We start from the raw sequence: 13,483 nt of genomic DNA on the forward strand, positions 1-13,483 counted from the left end.
CGAGATCGCGCCATTGCACTCCAGCCTGGGTAACAGGAGCAAAAACTCCGTCTCAAAAAAAAAAAAAAAAAAAAAAAATCAACTGGTTTTAAAAATAATCAGAAAATTGTGGTATTATAACTTGAGAATACAGAGTCTGGTTTAAGCATAAAATTAAGTTCCTTCAGACACATAAAAATTACAACTCTATCAAAAGCTGATTTTGAAGCCATTCAGAAGCAAGGCTTAATTACAAAGTTTCAAAAAAAAAAAAAAAAAAAAAACCCTCTCTGATTAAAGATTTTATCTCCTTTATTAAAGTGAAAATTAATCTAGGCAAATTAGCTTTTCTTTGAAGTGACTCTTGTATATTAGTCAGAGTTCTCCAGAGGGACAGAACTAATAGAATGTATGTATACATGAAAGAGAATTTATTAAGAATTGACTCGCACAAGCACACGGTGAAGTCCCACAATAGGCCATCTGCAAGCTGAGGAGCATGGAAGCCAGTAGTGGTTCAGTCTAAGTCCAAAGCCTCAAAAGCAGGGAAACCAACAGCACAACCTTCCGTCAATGGCTGAAGGCTGGAGAGCCCCTGGCAAATCACAGGCGTAAATCCAAGAGTCCAAAAGCTGAAGAACCTGGCATCTGATGTCCAAAGGTAGGAAGCATCCAGCACAGGAGAAAGATGAAAGCCAGAAGACTCAGTGAACCAACTTATCCCACCTTCTTCCACCTGCTTTGTTCTAGCCGCAGTGGCAGCCGACTGGATGGTATCCACGCACACTGAGGTTGTCTGCCTCTCCCAGTCCACTGACTCAAATGCCAGTCTCTCTGGTAACACCCTCACAGACACACCCAGGAACCATACTACTTTACAAGCTATATAAGCATCCTTCAATCCAATCAAGTTGACATCTAGTATTAACCATCACACCTTGCAAACAAGCTGTTTGAAGTTATTTTAAAGCACTGACAAGATGTTGCTTTTTAGGCTGGGCGTGGGGGCTCACGCCTATAATCCCAGCACTTTAGGAGGCCGAGGCAGGTGGATCTCTCTTATCTAGGACTTTGATATCAGCCTGGGCAACACAGTGAAACCCTGTCTCTACAGAAAATACAAATATTAGCCCGGTGTTGTGGCACATGTCTGTAGTCCGAGCTACTTGGGAGGCTAAGGTTGCAGTGAGCCAAGATTGTGCCACTGTACTCCAGTCTGGCCGACAAAGGGAGACCTTGTCTCAAAAAATTTTTTTAAAAAGATGTTGCTTTTAAATCATCATTATATCAAGGAGGAATTAGTATTTATCCACATAAGAAATTATTTACTTTGTGCTGTCCTCTCAATCACCAGTTATTGGTAGAAGATTTTGAAAATGATCCCTACAAGAGAATAGGGAATTTGTAAAACAAGTGATTCTATGGCCCAGAACAGTCTGCCATAAACAGATATTTCTCTGAAAACTCATTTTTTCTCTTTTAAAAATTTGTGCAAAACCACTCTATAACAGATCCATGGTTTTTGTTTGAAAAGGTTATAGATCCAACATTAAGTAAAAATGACACTCCTGCAGGTGTTTCTCCTCTAACTGAGAAGCCAGCACCCAGCTGACAGCCCAGTTTAAGAATAGCACAATGATGCTGCACCCACCCCATCTCCCCCGATCCCACATTCTATTTGCTGTAAAACTGTAACACTGAACCACATAATCTGTCTCAGGCATGTATGTGTACATGTGAGGGACACAGCAATCTTGAAACTTATGTGAATAAATTCTTTTTTAATTTTTACACCATAATTCTAGTTTTCATATTAATTGAATTTGAAAATTTTTTCAACTGCATTAAATTTATAAAAAAGTTCTCCCACATTACACCAAAGCATTTCTGATGTTTCATTTCCAGTAATCAGGTGTGGAATGAGTAAAATCAGTTCACTGGCTCTCTTTTAATTAACTCCTTCAAATGCACATTGTTTAAAAACTGACTAGGTCAAAAATGGTTGTACCTACAGGTTGACCTATTTGGACTCTGCCAAACTCCTCCAAGTTCAATATAAATTGATGTTTTCAGAGTACAAAATCAATGTCATGGAAACACTGCTCCTCCTTTTCCATGGAGCCAACTTGGGCAAATCTTTTTCATTAAAATTCTTCTTCTGCCTGTTTGCTGCGGGACTCCTTGAGCTGTTGTAGCCGCTCCATAGTTTCAGAAATGGTGTGTTCCCCGTGGACCTTATTGTCTCTTGTGCGGATATTAACAGTGCCACTGATTTTCTCTTTTTCACCAACAACTAAAACAAACACACAAAGCTTTGTCAGACTTAACTTTAAGATATGGAAGGATTCACACTGAACATCTAAAAAGAAATGATCCTATGATTCAAAAGCTACCCCAGAACTTCGGATACATTAAAAGTTACAAGTGACCATGTATTAATATTAAAAAAAACAAAAAACTCTGCAATATCTAAAACTACTGTGCTTAGTAAGTCAATCCAGAAAACTTAAAAACAAAGTAACAAAACCTTAAACATCATGAATACCTTTTTTCAAGTAATTCCACATAAGGAATTATCTTGAGAAAGTAATCAAACAGATGTATTTAAAACAATGCTTCTTCATTCCTGTTACAATGCCAAAATATTTTTTTCACAAAAATCCATGATTTTTTTTTTTTTTCTTTGAGACAGTCTTGCTCTGTCGCCAGGTGCCAGGCTAGAGTGCAGTGGTGCGACCTCAGCTCACGGCAACCTCCGCCTCCTGGGTTCAAGCAACTCTCCTGCCTCAGCCTCCCAAGTAGCTGGGACTACAGGCATGCGCCACCATGACCAGCTAATTTTTGTATTTTTTTAGTAGAGATGGGGTTTCACCATGTTGGCCAGGATGGTCTCGATCTCTTGACCTTGTGATCTGCCTGCCTCCACCTACCAAAGTGCTGGGATTACAGGCATGAGCCACTGCACCCGGCCCAATCCACAATTAAGTGGGGAAAAAAAAAAAAAAAAAAAAAAACAGTATGTAGGCATGAGCCTATTTTTATAGTTATTATATATTAAGATATATGATCAAAAAAAAATATCAGGACTGGAAGGAACTAAATAAATTCTTGAGTACAATTCACTTAAGCCTGTCTCAAGGCTTCAGTAGATTTTCCTGAGGTCTGGCAAGTTTTCTCTGTAAGTTTCCTTTCTTACCTAAAATGAAGTTATACTGTGCTAACTGTGCATTTCGAATCTTCTTATTCAATGTACAGCCTGGATCCAGATCAACATCCGCCATGAATTTAGCATCATGGAATTGTTGCCGTACCTATTGTAACAGAGATACAGAATTCATCAGATCTAAAATTAGATTATATTTTGATCTTCCATGATTTTATTGAACACAGGGCTCAGGATTTCGTGAATGAACGTTCAGGAATTTAAAGGTGACAAAACTATTCAGATAATATTATTCAATGCCATTTTTTCCCCTCAAAAAGGCTGGTTCCTCTTTGTTGCCTCAGGTCATGTATACCAAGTAAACAATGTCTTCATTCTTCTTCTTTTCCAAAAAAGCAATATACTAATTATATTTTATTAATTTTAAATTAACTAGATTAAACTTCTCATTACCCTAATAACCTATTATTAATATGACAAAAAGACCTAACTGAACAATTTTAATTTCACTGTCATTTCATATGAACCTAGATTGCAGATATGAAAAAAATCACGTGATCAACACCTGAAAGAAATGATCTTCAACTGAATAAATCTTAACTTCTGAGTATCAGAAAGTTTATCAGGTTATCACAGGCATTAGTCCTTTAACTTTAAAATGGGATAATAAAGATTTAATAGTCTACAGTAATTTAGATTACAACAAATTAACAATAATATAAAAAATATGTTTCCGTTCAACCTGCTATGAGAATTCAGCCTTTTACCTTCAAATCACTCTACACCTGGCAGAAACCTGTGTCCTTACAGTGGCCATTAATGCAAAGGAGGAGCAGAAGAGTTGGAAGAAGCTGGCGTTCCTTCCTCATCTCTGCCAGAGACAATACTCTTGGGTTTTCCTGCAAAGCCATGTGAGCAGTGACTGCCTATCCTCCTTTTACAGACACATAAGTTATGGTGTCTACTAGGAGAATCCACCCAACGGTGGCCACAATTCCACCCAGACCCCTAAGAAGAAGGGTCAGAGTTTCTGGAAGTCCTTGTCAGAAAGCAGAATGAATTTTTCCATGGAAACACCTTAAGTACAGCTGAAGGTGAAATACTATCATACTCTACTTAAGTATCACTGGTAAAACCAGCATTCTCTCATTGACCTAGGTGACCAAATATTTCTTTCAATTTTTGATTGAAAAAGATTCTAAATGATCTACAACACATTCATTTCACAAACATGAGTTATGTGTAAACTAAGGGTTATTTATGTATGTCAAGTGTTTATTTCCATTTAAGGGATACTTTTTGAAACAATATAAGTGACTTTGCCTATACTGTGCGCAAGCCTTAGTGCTTTAACCAGTAGATTTTTCAGTCACAGTGATCACGAACCAATTAACCTGTTGAAATTTTAAAACATCTATTTCAGAAGGGTCCTTATGGAATTTTAGAATGCCAGGATAGGTCTACATCTTCAACTTGTAACTACTTTAAAGAATAAAGTACCAATTTTTTCATTTTTCTCAACATGGGTTGTGTGTGTCCATGTGAGATGGGCAATTCTGCAGTTGGGGAAGTGGCCTAATAATTATAGGGCATTTAACATGTCTGCTCTATAGTCACCAGGTTATCAGGAGTACTGCCCTGTCTTCTCTCCCCCTAAACACACAAAGCTTACCACCACATTATTCCAAATGCCACCCTACCCCCAAAAGGAAGTGAGGAAGTCAGTGCTGTCTCCAGTTGAGAACTCAGTTAACCAATATAGAACTTTTTCCTACTGTGTGAGCTTTCACGTGCAAATAAGATAAAGCATTCTCAACCGTGGAACAGAACTTTGATTCTCATCATTTCTAACTAAAACTACTGTGTGCAGTACTAGGAATAGTCTGAATGGTTTATCTATTAGATAGTTTAATGTTCACTTCATTTTTTTTGAGATGGAGTCTCACTATGTTGCTCAGGCTGGAATGCAGTGGCTATTCACAAGCACAATCATCACACCCTGCAGCTCGAAGATCCTCCCGCCTCAAGCTTCCAAGTAGCTGGGATTACAGGTATGTATCACCACACTCAAGTTTATTTATTTCTTAAGGATAGTTAAGACCCAAGTGTGGTTTATTCTGATGGTCTGGAGGCATGATGGTTTTATAGTACTGTTCACTGATCAACTTTTAATAATTTGAAATTCCTTAGTACGGAATTTTCACTATGGCAGAACAGATTGTTCTGTGCTTTAAAGTGAAGTTATAAATGGCTATACATTTGTTGGTAGGTTAGTTTTTTGGTGGGAGGGGTAACACATTGGTCTGCTATGCCACTAACCTGAAAAAAAGTTTCAAATGGCTGAAGAAATTTACATTAAAATGAAGCAAAATTACTCTTTGAGTCAAAAAGCAGCTTAAACTGTATTTTGAACTAGAATTTATCTATCATACTGAAGTACTTGACATCTGCTAATTTAGTTTTTTAAAATACTAAATACTAAAATATACAAGTGTAACTGGGTGCGGCGGCTCCTGCCTGTAGTCCCCGCTACTTGGGAGGCCGAGGTGGGACGATTGCTTGACCACAGGAGTTTGAGGTTACAGTGAGCCATGACTGTACCACTGAACTCCAGCTGAGGCAAGAGAAAGATATCAACCCTTAAAACAAATACAATAAAATATAAAAGTGTATATAAAACACCATCCAAATACATCTTCCAATTACGGAATCATGTAGAAAGCATTAAAGAAGTAATATAATCTATTCAAGCTTAACAAAGATTAATAATAGTAACATTTCTCTATATCACAACAGCTCGATTCACCAAGAATACAGGGCTTATGTGACTTGAAAAGCTTAACAAAAGATATTAAATTGAAAGAAAATTCATATCTAAGGCTTACCTTTTGGGCATATTCATCACAGGTTGGTCCCACGGGAACTACCATTACCTGGCGAGGGGACAGCCAGAAGGGCCTTTGGAAGAGAATAAAAGTACTCAATGTAGATGTGAACACATTCACTAAACAAAGACAGCACATTTTTTAATCTACTCTTATTCGGTATCCTTTCCTGAAACATGTAAGGACTACTTTTAAAACTTGGCTTAAAAAAACCCCAAAATGAAAAAAACCTAGCCAATAAAGATTAAGGCAAAGAGACTCAGGAGAAGAAAACTAACCCTACATAATGAAAGCTTGTAACTACGATTTGTCTTGCTAAGCAGACAGCAAAGCAAATTGATACGACCAGGCCTCACACTTTAATACAGCACATTAACAAAATACCATGTATTGGCTGAGAGGAAGTAACAAACTGTTTAATAACTGCATGTAGTGATTAACTGTTCAAGAGTATTTTATTACTTATTCTTCATGGGGGACAAAGTGCCTTCAGTTTACTCAAAATCCATTTGCACCATTCAACAAATTGTAAGTGATAATAACTGGCTATGGCACTTGGTAAAAATGTGGGTTTTCACTACTCATTTAAAAATAAGCTTATACGTAATTCTCTCTTTGAAGCAATTCAAGTATAAAATGCTTCGGATGAAGTAAACACTAGGTCAATGTTTCCGTCATTCCACTATTTTCGGATGTTCTGTTTATCAGCCAAAAAACTAAAGTAGGCACTAAATTCTACCTTAATAATGAACTTTTCCCCACCTACAATAGGTTTAGCAGAGCAGTTAGCTGAGGATTCCCTCAATTCTTGAAATATCTTGTAGAGAACGTGTCTCACATTTTGTCTGACTCTTCTAAAGAGATTATCTTACATCACTGACCAGCATGAGAAAACTGTCCTAATTTCTGAACTAACCAAGTTCAAATAAAACTGAAATGACAGTAATGTGTAAGATTAAATCAATTTACATCATTTTATGCAAGTTTTAAATCACTAAGATTAGTATGGCAGCCTTTACAAATGGATGCTTTTATAACCCTGTACTACTTTCAAATGCATTGTGGGTCCAGAAAAAACTGCTTAAGAAGTAAGATGAAAGGTATGTGGTCATGTATTTGGCCAACAAAACCTTAGCCTCATAGAAACTAGTCATAAAATGTTGACTGGTTTGGCATCTGTTTTAAAACATACTTGGCTTTTAAAACATGTCAAAATACTTGCTTGTTATGATTAGTAAGGCTGAATGAAGAAAGTCATAAGCCTACTCACTTATCTATGTAAAACCAGCAAAGCCGTCTAAATCCCAAAACAAAGTCACTAGAAAAGCAACCAAAGCAGTAAGTATACTTTCACAGAAAATAAGTCCGAATTAGAAAGTATTACACAACATTCAAACAAATCATGTTCTGGAATTAAAGTAATTACTATTAACAAGCATTCTTCATGCTAAAAAGTTTGTGTTTAGATTGTGATTCCTTACTTTTTAAAGAACACTTGTCATTAGTTAGAAGCAACTGATTGGAATCATCCTCCCTTTCTATCTGATAATTAAATGGAAAAGTAGACATTTCTTGTAGCCAATTTATACTAATCAGACAAAAACAAAACAATGATAGAAATTACCATTTGCCCCCATAGTTTTCCGTGAGGATAGCAATCATTCTTTCCACTGACCCCAAGATGGCTCGATGAACAATCACTGGCCTTTTCTTATCATCACCATCATGGCTATGAAGAAAAAGAATTTGTTTTGTCTTGTTATATATATTTTCCTTTATGCATCCTTGGAGGACCATATTCAGAGCAGACAACAGAAACTCACCTTACAAAAGTAAGATTAAATCTGATGGGCAGCTGAAAATCCAGTTGGATGGTTGCACACTGGTGGTACCGCCCAATCGCATCTTTAATCTGTATGTCAATCTAAGAAGCAAATACTGGGTTATTATAAAAAATGCCAGTGATACTAAAGCGGAGCTCAGTAGTTGGATTAGGACTGGTTTTTCTTTTTTCCAACTTTTTTCAAAGTCTTATCTTCTTCATCCACAAATGAAAATCCCATAACCCAAACATACTTTAGTGCTCACCTTCGGACCATAGAAAGCTCCGTCTCCAGAATTTAACTCCCACTTTTCACCAAATTCATTCAGACTGTTTTCAAGTTGCTGTGGATAAAGCAAAATGATTTTTACTTTTTTTTTCTGCAATATCTCTTCTTCCAGCCTAATTTGAGACTAAAAATACAGTAATTACTCATAGATCAATATTCTCTGCTTTAGAATTTTGTCTACCTGAACATATGCTCAAACCAACCCCTTTTTAAAGCTTATAGCTTGATAACTAAAAAAAGCCATTAAAACATTCAACCATTTCTAAAATACATAATCGCAAAGGAAAAAAACTAGCTTACTCAAACCTAGGAACCATTTCCAACTTCCTTTTGCTTTTATCCATTTAGAGAGGCTTGGCTTTCTTACATCTTGGAACAAGCCAATTTCAAACAGTATTCAAAAGCATGCTGAAAAACACCACTTACTTTCTCAGCTTGATTCCATACTTCAATATCTCCAAGGAATTTTTCCGGGCGAGTAGAAAGGTTCAGTTTAAAAGAAAATCCAAATACGCTATACACCGTACGTAGAAAATCCAAACAACCTTTTATTTCATCTTCAATCTTTAAATTTTTTTTAAAAAAGAAACAGTAGTTATTTTCCTTGACTTTCTTGACACTTCTTTCAAAGTATTTTATTCCACAGGGTCTCATACCTGCTCCACGGCACAGAATATGTGAGCATCATCCTGCTGGAACCTTCGTACCCGGGTGAGTCCTGTGAGTGCCCCAGACAGCTCATTCCTATGAAGTACCCCAAAATCAGCTAGCCGCAGAGGCAGCTCTCGCCAGGACCTTGGCCGATGATCAAACATAAGGCTGAAGAGAAAAACAAAAGTCCACAGACACTTAAGAATAAAACTGTTTCTGTAATGTTGTATTTAATTACATGAAAGGTTTTCAAAAAGCCACTGATTCTAGTTGTCCATCAGGCAGCAGTTCTCAAATTCTGGGCTTATACAGCAATAAAAGCACTTGCATGAATAAAACAGTAAATTAATTATAATTTAACAAACCATAGCTAAGAATAAAAAATGTATTCCAGTAAGCCTGGAGTCAAATCCTTGTGACCCGTATTTCGTTAATTTGAAAGACTGCTATTGAGAGTCCTCTAATAGGATCAAACGTTAAAAAAAAAAAAAAAAAAAAAACTTGCAAAAATAAAGAGAAAAAAAAAAGCCACATACAAAATTGTTTATAACACTGAAAACTAAAGTTTGATTTGCTCTCTTGTCAGTCTCAAAATTGCTCCAGCTTCCTTGTAAGACTGACGGTACTTCAGAAATTGAAGAATCTGGGAAAATTAAGAGTGAACTTGGTTGGTTCCATGGCCTATCATACAGCTTCTTCACGAAGATTTCTCTCTCAGCTCCTGTGCCCTACAGGCCTGTTAGTAGGAGCTGTGGACACTGAGCTACCTTTATCCACAGCTTTCTGTGTCTTCCCTTAAGCTGCTCTTCACCCAGCTTTCAAAGACAAAAAGCAGAGCAGCCTCACGACAAGGAACATTTTCCAAGAATGCTAAGTTATTAGTAGTAGGTTTTGACAGAACAAGTTTCTTTGAAAAAACAACAACAAAAAACCACATTAGATCATTTGTTACACCCCCATATTCCATCTTTATGTTCTGCCTTGCTCATTCCTATAATCCCAGTATCATTACTGAATGCCCATAGATCTGGAGCTCTAGCTGGGCATGGTGGCTCATGCCGGTAATCCCAGCGCTCTGGGAAGCCAAGGTGGGAGGAGAGCTTGAGGCCAGGAATTTGAGACCAGGCTGAGCAATGTGGCAAGACCTTATCTCTACAGAAATAAAAAGTAAAAAGTTAGCTGGGCATGTTGGCATATGCCTGCAGTCCCAGCTGCAGTGAGCTATGATTGCATACCAGCACTCCCGTCGGGAGACCTGTCTCTTTAAAAAAAAAAAAAAAAAAAAAAAAGATCCGGGGATCTAATCAGGCACAGAAGATGTAATACAACAATGATGTTGCATTTAAATGCTCTTCTGACACATAATTTATTTTTAATGAAAACGTTGTTAAAGAAGAGACTGAACCCAGGATGAATTGTAGCCTGTGAAAATCTTTAACAGGAATTCAAAGCTGCCAAATACCAGTGTCCTGGGCAGTTCATAGGTTTCAGAGCAAACTGCTCTTTCTCCACCTCAAAGGAAAACATGTTCTCGCTGTAGTGCTGCCAGTGGCCCGAGGTCATCCAGAGTCGGCTGTTGTAGATGTTCGGGGTAACTACCTCCTGGAATCCTCTTTTCCTATATTCACTCTGATAGAAAATAAACAAAACACATGCGTAGGCATGCCATGATTCACAAATCCCACTTCTAAGTACATACCAAAGACAAAACTCTCGGCACATGCACATCAAGAGGGTCACAAAAGCGATGCTACCACAGCATGGCTGATAACAAGGGACAATTCTACACCAGCGTCCATCAATACAGGGATGAGTGCACTGTGGTAGTTATATAACAGAATAATATGTAACAAGCAAAAATACACTGGATTTGTACGTCTAAAAATAAATCACAGTACAGTCTGATACACAATGAGGCTTCCTGTATGTAACACATAAATACATAAATAATTTAAGGGTACAAATACATAGGCCAGATGTAAATAACATGGACAAAAAGAATCCATGCGAACTTCAAAACTGGTATATAAGATGCCAGCATAAGGATATATATAATATACCAGTATATGGAGATAGATGCATCAGAAAGGGGTCCTAAAGACAGGCATTTAAACAACTTTTTTAAATATCGTGAACAAAAAAATCTCAAGCAAATATAGCTCAATGTTAAGTATTTGTTGAACTTGGGTAGTAAGTACACAAGATAGTGGTTATACTGTTCTCTGTAAACTTGTATTTGAAACATTTCATAATTTACAAAGAAAAAACGCAACATAAAAACTGTTTTTTCAAAAAAACACAAATGAATGATCAAAGCCAAAGAGGACTCCTTATCAAGGACCACAGGTCCCCCTTCAAGCTCACCAGCTTCTGTGTATATGGGCAAAATCACCTATTAGGAATGATTTATAAGACCACAGACTTCTATTTTTACTTATCGTTTTATGTGTTTCTTCTCAAATAGAGATTATCTTTCCTTTTAGTAGACCTTATTTAATAAAAAGATCATATATTCTAAATCTGAAAAAGAAAGCGGTAAATATGACTTACCCTAATGAAATCAATAAGGGCGTTATAAATGTAGGCTCCCTTCGGCAGAAAAAAGCAACTTCCAGGGCTGAGTTCATGAAAGAAATATAGTTCTTGGTCCTGGGTGAAAAAAAAAAAGCAAAAAATGTTTATGTATGTCATGTATATGTGTGTGTATATATATACATAAATTTCAGTGTTCTGGAGCTCAGAATATGGTCATGATGTGCCATATTTCAATCAGTACCAATCCTGAATCAAAGAAACCACATCAGTGTTGAAGGTCATACAGAATTGCAGCAGATTTACAATTTGGCAGATGTGTAACACATGCCCTTCCTGTTACATTCCTCAATCCAATCAAGTTTCCCCAGCAGTAACAGGGAGTAAGGATCCCTCAGTTCTCTTACTATTCACTACAGTACCTCTTACGGTTCTTAATTCCTTAAAGCTCCAAGGTCTAGATGTTTTTTCATTTTCATTATTATTTTTTTTTTTTCTTAATTAGAGGGTAAGGAAAATGAAATAGATGATGATAAAGTTGGCTAACTTTAGGTCATGGTTAAAGAAACACATCCTCCTACCTTCTTGCCCAACATTCCCCCACACCAACCAAATGCCCAAAAGCCCCCAGGGAAGGGTCCACCAATCATTGCTGGCTGCCTCATGGCTGGAATATCAGGTAGTCAGGGGTAAAAGGGAATGGCTGATATCTCCAGCTCAAGCTTAATAACTTAACAGCCACAGACCTCAGGCACTATTTTAGGGAGAAATGTTTTATCGAGCCCAACTTCCAGTTCAGAGGACATTCAGGAGTAACAGAGATAATGGGTAGAGGAAATGACAGCACAGAATCCATGTGTGACATGTTATGTACCTTGGGCAACAAGTAGGTTATCCTTTGTGGGACTCTGTTTCCACATTTTAAATGAGTCAATGAGACTAAATTGTTTCCAAAGTCTAGTTCTCCCAGCTCTACCAGAGGCTGTATACTTCTTTTACGGAAAACTGTAGATCAAATCAGCATTTGTTCTCAAAAGTAGTTCAAATGCATTTTTGAATGGTATTGAACACACTCCAGGCAGATAATGTGGACAATCAGTAAGTATTTACAGCTCGTACAGGACATAGCACCAGTTACTAAAAAGCTACATTATCTCTTCAAAACAAAATTCTAGTACTTCATACAGCTAAATTTCAAACTTCAAATGAAACTGAAGATAACTCAGTCTAGACACATCATTGTTGTTGAACATACCCTGCCAATTTTCCTATGATCCCGGTTTTTAGCTTCCTCTTGGAACTTCTCCCACTCTTTCAACATTTTAGGATCTGGGAATGAAATGCCATAAATTCTCTGGAGAGTCTCCATATCTGCTTTGCCTTCCCAGTACGTGGAGGAATTCTGAAAACAAGGATTAACCATCAAACAACATTCAAATTTGTAAACATCTCATTTATTTTAACTCCCAATTGCTCTGAGGCCTTGTTCGAGTAGTTACTCATTCTGCAGCACAAAGTTGGCTGTTTTCTTCCCTTGAAAATGCCCCTCCCTCCATCCGCAGGTGTGTACAGTGGCTCACACCTGTAATCCCAATATTTTGTGAAGCTGACGCAGGAGGACCCCTGGGGCCCAGGAGTTCGAAACCAACCTGGGCAACACAGGGACACCCTGTTCTTTACAAAAAAAAGAAAATTAGCCAGGCATGGTGGTGTGCGCCTATGGTTCCTGCTACTCAGGAGGCTGAGGCGGGAGGACCGCTTGAGCCTAGAGTACAGATCTCCGCTCACTGCAACCTCCATTTCCCAGGCTCAAGTGGTCCTCCACTCTGTCTTTTTGGGGCAACAGAGTGAGACCCAGTTTGGGCAACACCCCTAAAACTGCCCACCCCTCAATACTCAATCAACCACAATTCCACAAACGTTGCTTTGCCTGCAAAGGCATTTCTCCCAAAATGATTGAGCAGAAATAGAAATGAACCAATTTAAAAAATCTTGAGATGACTCAATTATTCTCTTGATTTAAAGTGCATTTTAATAACCTACATAAAATGTTTATGAACTAGTATAAAACTGACTGGGTTTTATAAAAAGAACAACTTGGGGAATGATTAATTTAGACATACGAGGGGCAAAAGCACATACTCCTACAGTGAGTCTCAGAA

General features: G+C 37.6%; 1 protein-coding gene across 2 annotated transcripts in view; it reads right to left on the reverse strand.

Moving 5' to 3' along the window:
• Positions 1–273: 273 nt before the first annotated feature.
• TARS1 (threonyl-tRNA synthetase 1) overlaps positions 274–13,483 on the reverse strand; it is a 28,120-nt gene continuing 14,910 nt past the window's right edge. For both annotated transcript variants that reach the window (XM_003936212.4, XM_074386727.1), the window contains exons 9-19: positions 12,577–12,723; positions 11,340–11,438; positions 10,252–10,418; positions 8,795–8,957; positions 8,565–8,702; positions 8,116–8,193; positions 7,851–7,951; positions 7,652–7,756; positions 6,028–6,100; positions 3,176–3,290; positions 274–2,272 (exon numbers count right to left, since the gene is read on the reverse strand). In XM_003936212.4, the coding sequence (XP_003936261.1) occupies positions 2,124–2,272; positions 3,176–3,290; positions 6,028–6,100; positions 7,652–7,756; positions 7,851–7,951; positions 8,116–8,193; positions 8,565–8,702; positions 8,795–8,957; positions 10,252–10,418; positions 11,340–11,438; positions 12,577–12,723 (1,335 nt within the window). In that variant the 3' untranslated portion in view covers positions 274–2,123. The remainder of the gene's footprint in view (positions 2,273–3,175; positions 3,291–6,027; positions 6,101–7,651; positions 7,757–7,850; positions 7,952–8,115; positions 8,194–8,564; positions 8,703–8,794; positions 8,958–10,251; positions 10,419–11,339; positions 11,439–12,576; positions 12,724–13,483) is intronic.

The sequence above is a fragment of the Saimiri boliviensis genome, chromosome 1, assembly GCF_048565385.1.
Source record: "Saimiri boliviensis isolate mSaiBol1 chromosome 1, mSaiBol1.pri, whole genome shotgun sequence".
In the NCBI taxonomy this organism is placed as follows: Eukaryota; Metazoa; Chordata; class Mammalia; order Primates; family Cebidae; genus Saimiri; species Saimiri boliviensis.